This window comes from Ranitomeya imitator, chromosome 1, assembly GCF_032444005.1.
Source record: "Ranitomeya imitator isolate aRanImi1 chromosome 1, aRanImi1.pri, whole genome shotgun sequence".
NCBI classification, from domain to species: Eukaryota; Metazoa; Chordata; class Amphibia; order Anura; family Dendrobatidae; genus Ranitomeya; species Ranitomeya imitator.
The window spans coordinates 750942144-750960392 of record NC_091282.1 but is presented as its reverse complement, the minus strand read 5'-3'; the positions used below and the strand labels follow the sequence as shown (position 1 = coordinate 750960392).

At 44.0% G+C, this 18249-nt stretch overlaps 1 protein-coding gene across 14 annotated transcripts in view; it reads left to right on the top strand.

The window, feature by feature from the left end:
* Positions 1-17676, top strand: part of KLC1 (kinesin light chain 1) — a 53721-nt gene extending 36045 nt beyond the window's left edge. For 4 of the 14 annotated variants that reach the window (XM_069734554.1, XM_069734544.1, XM_069734536.1 and 1 more), the window contains exons 14-16: positions 10052-10182; positions 13079-13145; positions 16765-17676. In XM_069734554.1, the coding sequence (XP_069590655.1) occupies positions 10052-10182; positions 13079-13145; positions 16765-16830 (264 nt within the window). In that variant the 3' untranslated portion in view covers positions 16831-17676. Of the gene's footprint in view, positions 1-6480; positions 7118-10051; positions 10183-13078; positions 13146-16764 lie in introns of those variants that run through there. The other 10 variants (XM_069734590.1, XM_069734581.1, XM_069734563.1 and 7 more) reach the window with 3 other exon arrangements.
* The last annotated feature ends 573 nt before the right edge of the window (positions 17677-18249 follow it).

The window sequence follows — 18249 nt, the reverse complement described above, 5'->3', positions numbered from 1 at the left end:
CAGTACACAGTGTGGCAAGTAATGGCCCGCAGACCCGTCCGAAAACTCATCAATGTGATCCGCATGCTACTGTGATAATCCGAATAATACACCGCAAACCTCCTGCCTGATAATCTCTCATCTGACCTCCTCTCCTTGTCCTGTCATGCTGATTGACTGTCCCGGGTTATCCTTTACCCAAATGCCCATTAGTTGGCCTAGAGCGCTCTCCTTTTTAGTTACCACCTGTTCCCATTGCCTAGATTTCAGTAACTCTTACTCCAGGCATGGCATCTCTTATGGGAAAAGCTTTTTTTTTTTTTCCCCCCCCCCCATAATTTGACACTGAAATCAAAAGTCTACAAGAAACCCTCATTATTAATCAGATCTGGCCTGTTACAAAATTATTTTTTTTTATTCTGGGTAATGCTGTAAGAGATTTCATGCCTTTGTGTAGTTTCAAATATTCAAGGAAAGCTACATAATTTCCTTGTTGCCTTGCAAAGCTCAGACTACTCCCATTTTTATATCATTGATTTGCCTTAGAGGTCTTCCAGCCCTATGATATTGTCACTAATATCTAATAAGGATAATTGCCAGAGCTTACTTTGAGAGTTCTATATTTTCCATTCACACTTAAAGGAAACATGTCTCTTGTCATAAATATGTAAATTCTTTACCTGGTGTAAATCCCGCTGTTCTCCTGAAACCGGCGTTATTTTTCTTTTCTTCCTGCACCTTTCCGTTCCTCTGATATGACCTTTCCTTATCTGTATTTAAATCTGGTCTTGTTAGCAAAGTGGGCGTGGCCCTCAGCTCTTAGAGGGTGTTGCCTTGAGGAGTACACCCAGATTTATGTACAGTGCATATGAGGCCATATCTCAGGAACAGAGAGGCGTACAAACAAAAGAAAAACTGCGCCGGATTCAGGAGAACAGCGGCATTTACACCTAGTAATAAAAGATGACAACTAACCAGTCCTCTTTAAAAAGAGGGATTGTGCATGCTCTACCACCCCTTTTCTGGGGACTCTTTATTTTCTGAACCTGTAGACCTACTAGAAATCAGAGTCTCGGCCAATTATTTATCCTTTGGGACTTCATGCCCTCTATTAATGCATACTATATTTTACTATTTTTTTTTTTCCCTTTGTGAGTGATAACTAGGAGATCTGCCACTGTAGACTCCTAATCACGTGGTTATACACTGATTCCATAATTCAAGAGGCTGTCTTCTTTCATCGCCCATCTTTAAAGGGGGTAGTCCAGCTCCGCTCACTTCCACATTGGAAGGGGGTCGGAGACCACACGTCTACAGATGTCAGCCTGTCTGTGCGAGCGGCAGGCATCATTCATCTATCCCATTCCATTCATGCTCCTTAACATCTGTCCCGCTTGTCCCGCTCTTTCACTTGGTTCATAGGCGTCTCTTGCTCTCGCTGAGTGGACGATGTGTTATGCATGATCTCCCCTGTAGGAGGCGCTGTAAGGGACGGGCTTCCTGGATGTAGAAATACAACATGTAGTCACCATCTTCCTTGTAGTTTCTTTTGCACCCAGACACTCAATCAGCATTGTTTCCACTTCTGCACAATTTCCTGTAATAATCCCGGCTGTGCCCGTGTGCCGCACGGGACCCTGCCTCGTATATTCTGCTGATTCATAACTGTGTACTGTACTCTTCCCTTCATTTCTGCTGGACTCTGCATGTTCTGTATTAAATGTCTTTGCCTAACGTGCAGATAATAGATAAGGTAAATTACAACAGTATTTCTAGGTCTGTCGCGGCCCCTTTAATGAAATTAACCCCATAATAACCCCACCATGATGTGTTATTAATAGTGATGAGAGAACGTGCTTGGATAAGGTGTTTTCTGAGCATGCTCGGGTCCTAACAAAGTGTTTTCAGCGTGCTCAAATAATATGTTCGAGTTCCCGCAGCTGCATATCACGGGGCTGTTCGATAACCACAACTGATGCAGGGATTGCCTAACAAACAGGAAATCCCGGCATGTGTTGTGACTATCTAAAATCCGCGGGAACTCGAACGTATTATTCGAGCACGCCGAAAGCACTGTTAGGACCCAAGCATGCTCAGATAACACCTTATCCTAACACGTGTGCTCATCACTAGTTATTAACGTATGGGGCCGCACCTAACAGATTGTGATGCTGGATACTATGACTCTTCTGTTAGCCTGGGGTGAAGGGGATATTGACTATGAAGCCAGAATGTTATTTGTGACCCTTGTATGACTCCCCAACCTCATCCAATCTTTTATTTGGTTACATCATACCATATTTTTTTTTATTTTATGTTCCGAAGGAAACGTACCACATCCCATATACTTTATGGTGTCATTTTATTACAGCGGTTTCTGCCTGTGATACGTTCTTGCATGACTTTGTACGATGCATGATGTATGTCGGCTCCTTCTTTTCATGCCAAAAGCTCAAAAATGGGTTAAAAGTGAAGATTTACGTGGGAGTCGGAGACTGTAAAGGGGCTTGCAATAATAGCAGTTGCCTATAGTTACAGGGGTATTCTTCTCTCTCCTAACCATACGCAGTCTATGTTCTCTGGGTTTGATCTTTGCACTTTTGAACCCCTGAAAACCGCTGCAGAGGATTAGGAAGAGCAGTATAAACCAAGAAATCCCCATTTTCACGTTCCTCCGACTCTCCCCATTGCTCTCCGAGTGTGTCCACCAGCAATTGTGGAATTGGGGGTGTTAAAATGCAGATTTCTTACTCGTGCATCCTGCCTGATCACCACTCCAGATTTGACTACACTGCTCCTCTCTTCTATACAGCATCGTCCACAGTTTTCAGAGAGGTGAAAATTGCGGACTGTCTCCCTTTGCAGTGGCACTGCTGTACCAATGAGTATGGGAAGGTTTGACGGGTCCACCGCACTAGATTATTCCCCTTCATTCTCACTATTGGTGGCGTATACCAGTGCCATCATTGTAAGATTGGAATACCCCTTTAATCTTAAAGGGGTTGTCTTGTGACTATAGCTTTTTTTTTTTTTAAATGGAAATAAACCGAGCAGCAACTCTGCTTATCTCCTGCATTCATCAATCGATTCTGCTGCCATTTTTACCTCCTGGACCCTCGTGATGCAGTCGGGGTATACAGGCTGTCACCATTGCCATTAGGAAGTGCAGAGAGCTTATCTAGATACAGGTCTGTTTTAGGGACTTTAGCAAGAGGTATGCAACAAAATCCGATTTCTGGCATGCGCATGTACCCTCTGCACGGTCCCTTCTTAGTTCTACATGTGGGGGTTTGCATGTCTGATCCCATGAGACGGATGTGATGACCGAGTCCGATCATCACGATAAATATCCTGATATTTGCTGAAGCTCGTTCTACCCGTCCTCATCAACGCCATCCTGCCCTTATCACAAAACGCTTCTTTCATTGTTACCTTCCATTCACAAAACTTGTCGGCTTTTATTTTTATGCATGTTCTCATTAGATTCATGTAATCCATGTATCCATGTTGTCCCTATTGGTGCTCGCCATGCAAAATCACTTATAACCGTCCCAAGAATAGATTCCTACCTGGCTAAAGTGGTAAGTTGCCATCAGCCCCCTCCAGTCCATCCGTGGAAGGAGCCCAGTGCTCGGGGTTCTTCCCTCTGGCTGTATTACTCTCTATAGTGTATTTGTGCCTTTGTGGGGTGCCATATATGATTATACAGAATATATCTGTGATGTGACTGCTATAAGTGACTTGCATTGTGAATTTTGGTCATTGTGCTCTTTCTCTCTTTGCTAATAGATTAGATACTTGGCCTTTACAGTATACTGCCTTTCTTAACCTGGTCCATGTTGGCTCCTATATTTGGCCTTATAACCAAACCCTTAAAGGAGAAATCCATTTAAAGTTTGGCGTAGTCCATGATGAAGTGCAACCTCCTTTGCCACTCCGCAGAGATATACCGTATATACTCGAGTATAAGCCGACCCGAGTATAAGCCGACCCCCCTAATTTTGCCACAAAAAACTGGGAAAACACATTGACTCGAGTATAAGCCTAGGGTGGAAATGCAGCATTTACCGGTGAATTTCAAAAATAAAAATAGATCATTATTTCCCCATAGCTGTGCCATATAGTGCTCTACACCGTTCATTATTTCCCCATAGCTGTGCCCCATATAGTGCTCTGCACCGTTCATTGTGCCCCATAGCTGTGCCATATACGGTGCTCTGCACCGTTCATTGTGCCCCATTGCTGTGCCATATACAGTGCTCTGCACCGTTCATTGTGCCCCATTGCTGTGCCATATACGGTGCTCTGCACCGTTCATTGTGCCCCATTGCTGTGCCATATACGGTGCTCTGCACCGTTCATTGTGCCCCATTGCTGTGCCATATACAGTGCTCTGCACCGTTCATTGTGCCCCATTGCTGTGCCATATACGGTGCTCTGCACCGTTCATTGTGCCCCATTGCTGTGCCATATACGGTGCTCTGCACCGTTCATTGTGCCCCATTGCTGTGCCATATACGGTGCTCTGCACCGTTCATTGTGCCCCATTGCTGTGCCATATACGGTGCTCTGCACCGTTCATTGTGCCCCATTGCTGTGCCATATACGGTGCTTTGCACCGTTCATTGTGCCCCATTGCTGTGCCATATACGGTGCTCTGCACCGTTCATTGTGCCCCATAGAAATCTCTGCCGCCGCTGCTGCAATAAAAAAAAAAACCCACATACTCACCTCCCTTGATTGCAGCTCCCGGCGTCTCGTTCCGGCGCCTCCATCTTCCCGGCGTCTCTGCTCTGACTGATCAGGCAGAGGGCGCCGCGCACACTATATGCGTCATCGCGCCCTCTGCCTGAACAGTCAGAGCGCAGACGCCGGGAAGATTGAGGCGCCGGCCGGGAAGATGGAGCGGCGCCCGGCGGCTGGAACGAGGACAGGTGAATATGCTATACTTACCTAGTCCTGGCGATCCTCGCGCTGTCCCTCTGCCTGGTCTTCGGTGCCGCAGCTCTTCCTGTCAGCGGTCACCGGCACCGCTGATTAGAGGAATGAATAGGCGGCTCCGCCCCTATGGGAGGTGGAGCCGCTTATTCATATCTCTAATGAGCGGTCCCACGTGACCGCTGAAGAGGGGAAGAAGCTGCAGCACAGAAGCCCGTGGGACGGCAGGGACAGCGCGAGGATCGCTGGGACTAGGTAAGTATACCTCAGCGCCCTCACCCCCTCACCCGCCGACCCTGCCACCCACATTGACTCGAGTATAAGCCGAGAGGGGCACTTTCAGCCCAAAAATTTGGGCTGAAAATCTCGGCTTATACTCGAGTATATACGGTAAGTACCATTTATCACCAGTCCTCAGGATAGACAACAAATGCATGATCACCTCCGAGACTCCAGAACAAAGCTCCCAAAGTCATCCGTGTGAACGGAGCAGCAGTGAACAGGCGCAGTCACTTGCTATAGACCATGAATGGTGCAGCAGTTGCACATTTACACAACTTTTAAGACCCCTCGCCCCCCGGTCTCAGTTATTCCCACAGTGATCATGCATTTATCATCCATCCTGTGGGTAAATAATATGGGTTGTGTATAAGACAACGCCCTTTTAATATTTTGAAGCTAGAATTGAGCAAAACAATTTGCAGGACCCTGGCCTGTACTCCGCGGCAGCCGGACTGGAGGGCTGTGAATGACGTGACGACATTGAATGGCCTCCTAATCTGAAACTGCTCCTACAAATTATTGCTCAACTCGTACTAGACGTCTGATTTTCAGTAACAGAACTTTCTGTGCTAAATTGTTTTAAAGCGGTGTCCACTGCTAAGACAACCCCTTCTCAATCTCTGTCTTTACCCTCAGTAAAATAATAACACTTGTACTCACCTTCTGTGCCGGCGCTAGCTCTCCCGGGGCTCTCGTGACGTAATGCGATCCCTGTTGCCAGTTGGCGCTGCTGACTTCACTCTTCCCTCCTTTGGACAAATCAGTCATCTAGAGGAAGCGAGAGCTGCGGCTCCTCTCCCTAACTCTCCGGATGTCCGTTACCTCCGTAGGAGAGAAGAGTGCAGCCAGTGCTGACTGGCCACAGGGATTGTGTTGCATAATGTCATGAAAGCCCTGGGAGAGCAACACCGCTGGAACAGTGCTGGAGAGGAGTATAGGTGTTACTATTTTTCTTGGTGGAAACCTAATGATTTAGAAGGGGTTGTCAGAGTATCTTCTATAGATCCCTGATCAGTGGCGATCGGAAATTGCAGACCATCGCCAACCATGTGTGCATAGAACAAATGGTTTTCCCCTTTAAGTAACTCTATACTCATACCTTTTCCAGACATCTGGGCAGAAGTTAAAGCTTTTGTTTCTCCAAATGACCAGATCGTGATGTCTTCTGGGCCATTCGACCTAGAAATACTGTCTGCAGGGGGAAAACTGTGAATTAACTCTCCAGTGTTTTCATGGAGATGTTTTTTTTTTTTTTTCTCTCTTTCCATTTCCTCTCCACAGGCGTAGATGCCTTGTGTGATACTAATTCTGTCTCCTGCATGACGGACGTGCTCCATCTTCTCAAGCTTTAACCTCTCTCTCCAGTACTGAGCGCAGTGTCTAGCACTTCTGTAGGATCCCCGTCTACGCTGTCATACACACTTTCTTTGTAAATTGACCATTTCCACCACGAGAGCTGACACTTTTTTTTTTTTTTCTTAACACTGTATATCTGTAGCTTTGTCTAAACTGTAATCTAGCAATGGAGAATTGTAACCCAACCATGAAGCCATGTGTTACTATAATGTATTATGTCACTAGGAAAGCACTTCTCAGCTAGCCGCTCTCTCATGGAAGGTAACTAATAATCTCGTGGTCCGTTAACGGCATGAAGTGGACCTCTAACCAAGACCACCTGTACGCTGTAGAATTACAAAGCATGTCCTGCAAGTGCTTGAACCCGGTCGTGGAGACCCATGGTGTGGTTACCATCCAACGTTGGCTTCATGGGTCTCCGGCGTTGAGTCTTCACTGGATTTAGATCTCGTTCAGTCTTTAGTGTGACTTCATGGCAGTTGTGCTTCTTCTACTAATCCTAAAAGTGTGTGATGATTTGTGTATAAGTCTTTCTACCTTCTAATAAACTCTCTCCACCTGACCTTCGTCTACGTCTTCTTGTCTGCTTGGTTCTTTTTCTTGCTAACTTGTCCTGGGTGGACCTTATCTGCAAGGAGTGACCTACATGCATGATATTTTGTGCAGTTTCTAAAATCATCAGTGTGGACATCCACAAAGCAGGAGATGGAGAAAAGTGGTGTATGTCCTACTAAGCCTTCATTTCTGCCTAAAGGGGCCAACGGCGCCACTGTCGGAGCATCCATCTCACACCTGTAAGATAAGGGATTTCCATCTCCACTCAATACGATACATGCTGATCATCCATGCCACCTGTCTTGCCGGATTTCTTGGAACGCAACAACAACTGACACAGGAGTGGCGCCGACACATGCACAAATCCTGGCAAGTGCATGATCGACGCCACGTCGGTAGTGCCTCTGCCTCCCGGTGTGGAAATAAGAGGTTCCAGATATCCCCTTTAAACCCAGAGTGATCTATAGACAGGCCAGTTGTTGATATTTGCTGCTTGGAAGGCGAACCACGGTTGTTGTGCAATGTGAACCCTTCTGGACATAAAGGGGTTCTCCGGAGCTAACATGCTGATCGGTTGGTGTATGACCTCTGTGACATGCACTGATCGGCAGGGCACTTTTATACCCTTTGGAATGGAGCATGCCTGGCCGCCGACAGCCCTATAGGGAATTTATGAGGTGGTTGAGAATGCTTGGATAAAAATGCCCTGTTCTGTCAATCAGTGCGGGACTCAGTGATCATGCACCAACCAGCCAAGCAACCTAAGGACAGGGGCAGCGCTGATTTCCCGGTTATGGTATCAAACGTCTGCTGAACAGTAAAAGATTGCTTAATTTAAAAGGCTTGTCCAGTTACCTATATTTCACCTATCCTCAGAATCAACACTTGGGTCGGACCGCTGGGACTCCTCCTAAGCAAATCCGAAGAACTAGGGTGTCAGTGATGTAGCAGTGAGCATGTGCTACCTATGCTCCATTCATTGCTTATAGGAGTGGTGGTCGCACATGCTCGGGATCGGTGGGGGATCTCTGCAGCCGGACCACCTGCAGTCGTACATTATCTTCTCTCCTGTTGATGCTTGCAGGTAGCTGGGGCCTTGGCATTCTAACACCCTGCGGGTTTCCGATGCAGACATGATGGCGGGTATCAGATTATTTATGGCACTGTTATACTTGGTATTAATATAATAAAATGATATATAACATAAAGCCAACCATGCATATGGCTGTGGTACGTTTTCAGAAAACTATATTTATAAGCTTCACTTGGTTTGGTGTGAAGAAGGAAATCTATTGAATTTTCATGTATGCAGCAGGGATTGTAGAGAACAGGGAATGACGTTCTCCTGAAGCCCCGATCCCCACTGTGGTCACATCTGTGGGTTACTATGTCTCAGACCAGCATGTTATGGACATGTTTGTGTGCCCCTATTATGGAGGCTAGTCCCGGCCCAGGTCATTGATCTCTAGACGTTGTCACTTTGGGTCATAGACTCTTGTTCACACGAGGAATAACACTTGTAATAGGGGTGCACAAACTGTGCCATGAATAAGCTCCCCCGACACTTCCCTAACCCACAGAATTCTGCCTGTACATGATGTGGATCGCTCTGCGACTTTGCAAATGTGAAGCGATCAAAAGACTGTGTGAACAGCAAGTGGTTTTTGTATTGCAAGGCATCTGTTTGTTCTTTATAACATTTATTGAGCGCTTTTTCAGGGGGTTTGCAGAGCGGAACCATCTAAAAGAGACGTAGTGTGCAAATATCCTATAAACGGAAACTTTCCTTTAATTGCCCTCCCCAGGTCCAGATCCGAGTCTCTGTTGCTCCCTGTGTGTCCCCTGTTTGGCTGCAGCTGTGATGTGACATCAGCCAATTACTGAGCTCGGTGACTCCGAGCAGCTTGCACGGTCTATACGGGAAGGAAGACCCGCTGAGCTCAGTGATTGGCTGCTGTGATGTTAGCATTGCAGGCAATAAGAGACAACCTAGAGCAGTGAGGGTGAATAATGCTCAGTTTTTTTTGTTTATCACAATGAACTACGAATATAAGAACGTTTTCTGAAAAGGATAGCCTGTTTAAAGGGGTTGCCCATTTCATATACAATTTTATGTTTAGGATCCTCCTCTCTTGGCGAGAGTGTAGAGTGGGCACAAAGCGTCTTATCGCACAGTCCTTTCCTGCACTACAGACAACCTATTGATTTTATTAGACCTGATGTAATGTTTAGTTTGTCCTGTGGTGGCGCTTTATAGAAATATAACACTAAGTTGACTAAGTGTGTATATTTCCTGTATACCAGATGGGTGTTAATCACACAACAGTGTGGCTCTGACTGCTGGGGCCACGAGAACAAGGGTCCCATGTGTTACAGTGGTAGTGTGCTTGTGTGACCACCATGCTTATGAAGGCTACTCTTACATAGCAAGTCTTTCCTCTGGATTCTAAGAGGTGAAAGCAGTGGGCAACCCTGTAAAACACTTGTGTCCCAAGACATTGGCTATGCTAGACAGCCCCTTTAAAGGGTTATTCTCTTTTTCATAAATGGGTTTTTGTCAGACAGTGCTCGTAACGTAAATGCCAACATTTTTGCAATTTACTCTTAAATAAAATTTTCAGCCGTTCTTGAGATATTCACTTTTTTTTTTCGTGTTTACATCTCGTTGCCTAGGAGACTGACCACCACTGCTAGAAAACATTAGTGTTAATATCTCAATAACGGATGCAAATTTTAATAAGCAGTAAATGGCAAAAGTGCTTGTTTTTACATGTACTATCTGACAATCGCTATCTATGTAGATGGGACTAGCCCCCTTTTAATTTATCAAGTGCTACAACTGTATCTTGAGTGGTAGCTTCATAAGTTATATACTCCATGTTCTCCCGATCCGCACATAACCGAAGTCAATTTTTCACTCCCTTTCAACCTTTTGTTCTAGGACGGCACTGGATCTTTAAAACGCAGCGGCTCTTTTAGCAAACTCCGAGCTTCCATACGACGCAGCAGCGAGAAGCTGGTCAGGAAGCTGAAAGGAGGCAGTTCACGAGACGGTGAACCAAAGAATCCGGGGTAATTATCCAAACCTAGCTGAGCTGCTGTATCCCCCCCTGGCTGTAGCACTTAACACTTTGGTGGCTGGAGAGGGCATATGCTGAGCGTGCTGTGCACATTCCTGCTGGTTGTGGTATTCCTTGGGGATCGCAGAAACACTTACAAGATTTTCATCCATAGAATTTATTTTTATGACTGCAAGTGTGAAAGATCCAACGTGTTTCCTCACTGCAAGGATGGGGCCCTCAATGCGAAAGGTGTATCTAGATCACTGGTATCGATTCACTGTACATGGCGCAGGCTGCACTGCTTATAATGCACAGGCCAAGTAATACAAGACTTACTAAAAAGTGATAGAATCTTAAATGCTCCTTGAAGAAGCGGTCTGTATGCGAGCAGTTCGGAAGTGATCGACCCAAGTATCTCCCATTAAATGGGTTGTGCAGACTTGTCCTCCTGCCCGATTTGGCATCGGAAGAGGAGAGATCCAACTGTCGTGGCATCCGGCCATCACCCAGGGAGTTAAGGAGGGTCCTATTAATTAGACTAGGCCCCATTTATGATACCCGATGGGAGTTGGTCACCCAGCGTGCATTTACTTCCTACTAAGTGGAATAGGACCCTTGCACATTACCCCAGTGGGCGATTGTGTTTCTGACATCAGATCAGACAGGAGCGATACCATTGTCGTGGCATCCAGCCATAACCCAGGGAGTTTAATGAGGGTCCTAGTAATTACAATAGGACTTATTTATGATACCCGATGGCAGTTAGATGGTCGGCCAGTGTGTATCTGCTTCCTATTAATTGGAGTAAGACCCCTGCACGTAACCCTAGTGTGCAGTTATGTTTCTCAGTGCCTGATATCTGATTGGGCCTGCACAAGCCCCTTTAAAAAGGTGGGCTGGGATTTCACTATACTAACAAGCAGGGAATGCTATAAAATGCCCCCCTTCTCCCGGGCTCTGGTGGTGGTCCCTGCCAGTCCGTTTCCATTGCTGCAGTGATCGGTGCGGGTCCCAGCAGTTGGACTCCCATCGATCTAGAGGATATTTTGATGATGATGATCTGTTCCAACCAATCAACACTTTTAATAATTGAAAAATTGCCCTAAATCTTGTGTAATCTCCACTCCTGCACTGCTGTATTGAGCCCTGTGGATGGCGCTATAGTGATGTTATGTCCGCTGCTCTTTATCAATTAATTGCATTAATAATGTTTTTTAAAAAAACCTGGGCGTACAGGAAATTATTAACCCCAGTTTCCTTTTTTGTATAGATTTACACTGGATACCAATTTAAGAAATGTGTTTTTAATATTTCACAAAGCTAAATAATTTGGGGTGTTTTTTTTGTTTTTTTTTTCGTGTTCTTTTGGGAAAAATCTTTGCCCTAACAAGGTCATTAAAAATGTGAAACGTTTGTATAACCTATTGCTGAATAAATTGACTAAGTTTTAACCCTGGTTCATTACATTGGTTTTAGTTTTTACTTTGTGTACTTTTTTTTTTTTTTTTTTTTTATTTTGGGTTGATTAATGGGTGAAATGTAAAGGAACTCTGCTTCTAATAATCCTGTGCACTGATTGTTAATCACTTTTAACCCCCTAATGGGTTTGTTCCTAACCAACGTTGATTTCAGCCGCATGGTCCTACTAATGCAGAATGCATCTACGTGAATACACGTCTGCTCCGTGTTCTTTACTTACAGCTGTAATCCTAACCAGAATTAGCTGCAGAAAAAGGCTTCTATTTATCACATTGTATGTTGTAGGATGTGAAAACCTGGTTCCCTTCATATGGAGATATAAGGCATAGACTAAAGCGTTCAAACTTTCTCTGCTGATTTGACATTGTATGTGTGATACAAAGCTCCAAATCTTCAGCTTCCTTTTAAAAATCCATATAGTTAAATGTTTTTCTGCAGCCACCACTAGAGGGAGCTCCCTGTATACAGGGATAAATAAGATGCTGCCTTCAGCCACCACTAGAGGGAGCTCCCTGTATACAGGGATAAATAAGATGCTGCCTTCAGCCACCACTAGGGGGAGCTCCCAGTATAGAGATACATAAGATTATTTCTGCAGCCACCGCTAGGGGGAACTCCCTGTATACATGGATAAATAAGATGCTGCCTGCAGCCACCACTAGGGGGAGCTCTCTACAGATTTATTGAATTACGTGAGTTACGCAAAATCCCTAAGCGGGTAGCTCCCCCTTGTGGTGGTGGCAGGCAGAAAGAAATTTCACTGTAAAGTGGGGATCTGAGCAGGGTATCTGGAGCACTGTCTGAAAACTTACGAACCCTAATCAACACAAAACTATCACACCACAGGAAGGCTTTAACACTAGTAAATGGCTTAAAGGGGTTAGAAAAACATTGTCGCTTTCTTCCATAAACAGGGCTGCAGTTTGTGATATTGCAGTTCAGCTATATTGAAGTGAATAGGGCTCAGCTGTGGCACCATACACTACTGTAAACAGGTGTGGCACTGTAGTTGACAGAAAGCAGCCATGTTTTTCTACTGCTGGATAGCCCCGTTAACTGATGCCTTACAATTGCTGTAAAGGTTCTAGAGAATTTGCAATAGCCCTGAAATTTGTAGAGGGCATCAGTTATGCCAATCGCTCACACACATGCACCAAGTATGACCTTGGCCTGACAAGACTGGTATGGTGCCTATAGCATCGGAGAGAGGGCTCTGCTACCTGCCGAAACCTTCTTTTTGCCCCAGTTGTTGTACAACAGGCCCCTGTGATCGGTATCATGCGGTAATAGTGCAGGTACCATTTGTGTTGAAGGAATAGTGTTTGCCCGCCAGCACATGGCATGGGGCATATGTCTTGTATTACTGTGTGCAGACCTCCAGTGACTCTCATTGGTTTGTCCTTGCATGTCCACTACCCTGGTTGCAGCATGAAGCGTGCCAGTTCTCTGAATGTTCTTAACACGGGCGGCAAAGCTGCTGAGGACCACATGCAAGTAAGACCCCCAGTCCTTACCTCCTGTAGTGCTAGTGTGTGTTCGGATGCATGACGCGCGCCAGCTGTGCCAGTGCAACTTAGACTTGCCTAGATGTTGTGCCACGTTTCGGTGCTTTGCTTGTCAAGATCTGCACTGAGAAGTCATCCTAGCACTAAATGGCTCATGTACTACTTGTGTCCACCGCTACTTACTAACCTAATAACGGACTAACGTGCTTTTACCACTGCTTGTGCCCACTTTATGTATCCTGAAGGGTGCAGAGGAGATTAGATCTGATTTTCCCTTGCTTCAGCTTTGCTCCATCCATATTATTCCCTTATACCTTAATTATGATTACAGTGCCTTGCGAAAGTATTCGGCCCCCTGGAACTTTTCAACCTTTCCCCACATATCATGCTTCAAACATAAAGATACCAAATGTGAATTTTTGGTGAATAAACAACAAGTGGAACACAATTGTGAAGTTGAACGAAATTTATTGGTTATTTTACATTTTTGCGGAAATTCAAAAACTGAAAAGTGGGGCGTGCAATATTATTCGGCCCCTTTACTTTCAGTGCAGCAAACTCACTCCAAAAGTTCATTGTGGATCTCTGAATGATCCAATGTTGTCCTAAATGCCTAATGATGGTAAATATAATCCACCTGTGTGTAATCAAGTCTCCGTATAAATGCACCTGCTCTATGATAGTCTCTGGGTTCTGTTTGAAGCACAGAGAGCATCATGAAGGCCAAGGAACACAACAGGCAGGTCCGTGATACTGTTGTGGAGAAGTTTAAAGCCGCGTTTGGATACAAAATGATTTCTAAAACTTTAAACATCCCCAGGAGCACTGTGCAAGTGATCATATTGAAATGAAGGAGTATCAAACCACTGCAAATCTACCAAGACCTGGCCGTCCCTCTAAACTTTCATCTCGAACAAGGAGAAGACTGATCAGAGATGCAGCCAAGAGGCCCATGATCACTCTGGATGAACTGCAGAGATCTACAGCTGAGGTGGGACAGTCTGTCCATAGGACAACAATCAGTCGTACACTGCACAAATCTGGCCTTTGTGGAAGAGTGGCAGGAAGAAAGCCATTTCTCAAAGATATCCATAAAAAGTGTTTAACTTTTGCAACAAGCCACATGGGAGACACACCACACATGTGGAAGAATGTGCTCTGGTCAGATGAAACCAAAATCGAACTTTTTGGCAACGATGCCAAACAATATGTAAAGGCAACACAGCTGATCACCCTGAACATACCATCCCCACTGTCAAACGTGGTGGCAGCATCATGGTTTGGGCCTGCTTTTCTTCAGCAGGTTCAGGGAAGATGGTTAAAATTGATGGGAAGATGGATGGAGCCAAATACAGGACCATTCTTGAAGAAAACCTGGTTGGAGTCTGCAAAAGACCCGAGACTGGGATGGAGATTTGTCTTCCAACAAGACAATGATCCCAAACAAAGCAAAATCTACAATGGAATGGTTCACAAATAAACGTATCCAGGTGTTAGAATGTCCAAGTCAAAGTCCAGACCTCAATCCAATCGAGAATCTGTGGAAAGAGCTGAAAACTGCTGTTCACAAATGATCTCCATTAAACCTCACTGAGCTCGAGCTGTTTGCCAAGGAATAATGGGCAATGATTTCAGTCTCTCGAAGTACAAAACTGATAGACATACCCCAAGCGACTTGCAGCTGTAATCGCAGCAAAAGGTGGCGCAACAAAGTATTAAGTTAAAGGGGCCGAATAATATTGCACGCCCCATTTTTCCGTTTTTGAATTTCCACAAAAATTTTAAATCGCCAATAAACTTTGTTCAACTTCACAATTGTGTTCCACTTGTTGTTGTTTTTTCACCAAAAATTTACATTTGGTATCTTTATGTTTGAAGCATGATATGTGGGAAAAGGTTGAAAAGTTCCAGGGAGCCGAATACTTTTGCAAGGCACTGTATCCAGCTCGCTAAAGAGGTTGTCTGCGCTGACATATTAATGATGATGCACTCTTAGGATAGGTTGTCCATATCAGATCAGTAAGGGTCTGACACCCGGGGTCCCGGCGACCATCTGTTTGAAGGTCTTTGGCGGACAGATGGGCCCAGTGTACAGCACAGCTGCATGCATTATGTAGTGGTCTTTGCTACTGCACCTCAGCTCCTATTGAAATGAATAAGGGCTGAACTGCAATGCAGACCATGTTAAACCAAACATCCAGCTACCACCGAGGCTTCTAACAGATGTCCAGGTGTTGAACCCTCACTGGTCTGATATGGGTGACATGTCCTAAGGATAGGCCATTAATAGTCCTGGACAAGAAACCTCATTATTAATTACTTTAATCAGACCTGTAAGCTAAAAGATGATGGAGTGGAAGGTGGGGTCTCCCATTCAGGGCCCACTATTTGCCAAAGTAGAGTATGGATGCAAAAAGCATCTCTTGCTCTGGAGGACCCATCATGTTTTGTCCACTCGTATTAATGGGCAGTGTGTAATACTTTATTTCTACTGTGGGGGTGCTGCAGGGAAAATGCACGCTTGTCCTTACAGATTTCACTTTTTGTCCAAGCTGTGATTTTAGTTTTTAGTTTAAGGGACATTTCTATAAATAAAAAAAGTGGTGTTTGTGCTTCAATATAGCAAATATTAGTAGATGTTCATGCATTAGGACATAACTCAATAGCAAAAAATAATTTTAGTGTCAAATGCAAGCATTTAAGGAAAAAAAAACTCCAAAGGTGCACAACAACACTTTTTAATATTAACTTTGGCTGCAACGCAATCTGGCAACCAACACGACTGCCATTACATGGGTGGTCGCCCACTTCTTCCAAACTTGCACCAGTCAAGTCTGCCATATGCCTCCATAGCCAGAAACACACAGTATAATGGCTGAAATGCTCAACTTATCCTCAGCAAAACCACCAGGGACATTTGGAGCGCCAAATGGTGCAGATTTTGAGGCAGTCTATCAATATGTTATGCAGAGGGTGAAACTTAAAGCAGACAACTTAACGCTGTGGAATTTCTTCTTAAAGGGGTGCTCTTAAATTCTTCTAAGAATAGGAAAAAAATAAATAAAATGTCAATTATTAAAACAAAATAAATATATATGTACGGTAATCCTAAATTCGAGAACTCTAAGCTGTGTCTGGTAGTTCAGTTTAGCCTCATTCACGTCCATGGAGCTGAGTTGCAGTACCAGACACAGCCCCTAGATAAAAAGGGGTGCTGTTTTTGGAAGAAAGCATGAAAGTGGGATGATAACCCATGTATAGGCTGTAATGACATGTTGGCACTTGACACTGAAAACTATAACCCTTTTTTATTATAATTATTTTTATTTTGCATTTTATATATTCTTTTGAAATTATAATTTTTTTAAATTAGTACTCCATTCACAGACTGTTCACCCTTGCGTTGCAGCACCCATTTATTGCTGACGTGACACCCAGATCTGACCTGAGAATGGTGCCCTATTGGCTCCTGTTCGGCTTACAATGGGGTCCATAGGGGTGACCATTTGTCAGCAGGCATTTTTGCTGAGCTCTATACACATTGATTGAAAAAAAAAAAAATATATATATGTAAATATTTTCTTCCCTTTTTTTTCTTCTTTTCACAGGAACGAAATAATTGTCTGACTGAGAGCCGAGGTCTGAGCGCCAGTCACACAGACCTGGCTCATTGAGGTGTGCGCAGAGACTCGCTACCACGAAGAACGCACTGAGACTAAGCTTCCCCTCTCCCCAAACAAGAAGCTTATTCCCGCCTGATGTTTTTACTTTTTTAAAAAAAGACAAAAAATTTAGATTTTATATAATTTCCCCCCCACCCTCCCTTTTTTTTTTTTTTTTCTCCATGACCCCTTTATTTATAGGTGTGTATGATGTATATAATTTGCTGCTTGCACTGTTGTCTGTAGAAATATAATATATAAAATGCCGAAAATGCATAATTGGGTGACTGTTACAGCCGCCAAACCATAGGCAGAAAACCTGTTGGCTTTCGATCAAGTTCATAGAGGGTTGGGGGACTTTGTTACAATGAAGACCACTCTAGAGGTAGGGAAGGAATCCATTTTATTGTAAATAACTGTTTACATTGCCCGGACAGGGACTGCGCACTTCTTTTACTACATGAACCATGGACCACCATTTTATCAAATCCAATATTTTCTATTGCATTATTCCAAAGCTGAGTCATAGGAACATATTCACGGCCTGGGAATAATCTACAGCTACAAATTTTAATATAAGGTCCGATCTAGAAACTGGTGTAGAAACAAAATGGAGCTGCTTCTCACAGCAACCAATCAGATTGCTTTTTTCATTTTCCAACCTGCTTTGGAGAAATGAAAAGTGTAATCTGATTGGTTGCTATGGGCAACCGTGCTCCATTTTGTGTAGACATTGGTTTACATGCAGCACTTTTGTGACGTTTTTTTTCTTTCATCTCTAAAGTGAAATGTTTATATCCTTGTGGATTTTTCACAGTAAACTGAAGACCTCAATACAGAAATAAATGGTTACTCTTACACTGTTTTATGTTGTATGTAATGAAATAACGCCGTATATTTGAATTTGCTGCAAATGTGATGGGTCTGGAAACTTGCCATATATTTTTCTTTATCACCTCAAACACACTTCCCTCCTATATAAGGCCTCCTTGGCTCAAACCAGGCCTCCTTGGCTCAAACTAGCCTTGTTGCCCATTGCAAAGAGTCAGAGCTTTCATTTCTTAAAGGGGTATTCCCATTGAAAACATCCTATCCCCATATGTACGTCTTGCGAAAGTATTCTCTATAAAAATGTTTTTTGTTTTGTTTTTTACATTGCAACCTGTTTTTAAATATTTTTGTAATGAGTTCTGTGATGCATCAGCACTTAATAGTCCAAGTTGGTGAAGTGAGAAGGCTATAACCAAAAATTACATTGATGGGATAAAATATACATGTATATGTGCATATGTATTCCCCCGTTTTGTTAAAAAGCCCCTAAAAAAATTCTGATGCAAGCAATTACTGTACCTTCGTACGTCACATGCTTAGATTGCACACAGGTGGATGTCCTGTCACTATATACACTTTACCTTTTCTGGCAAGCCACAG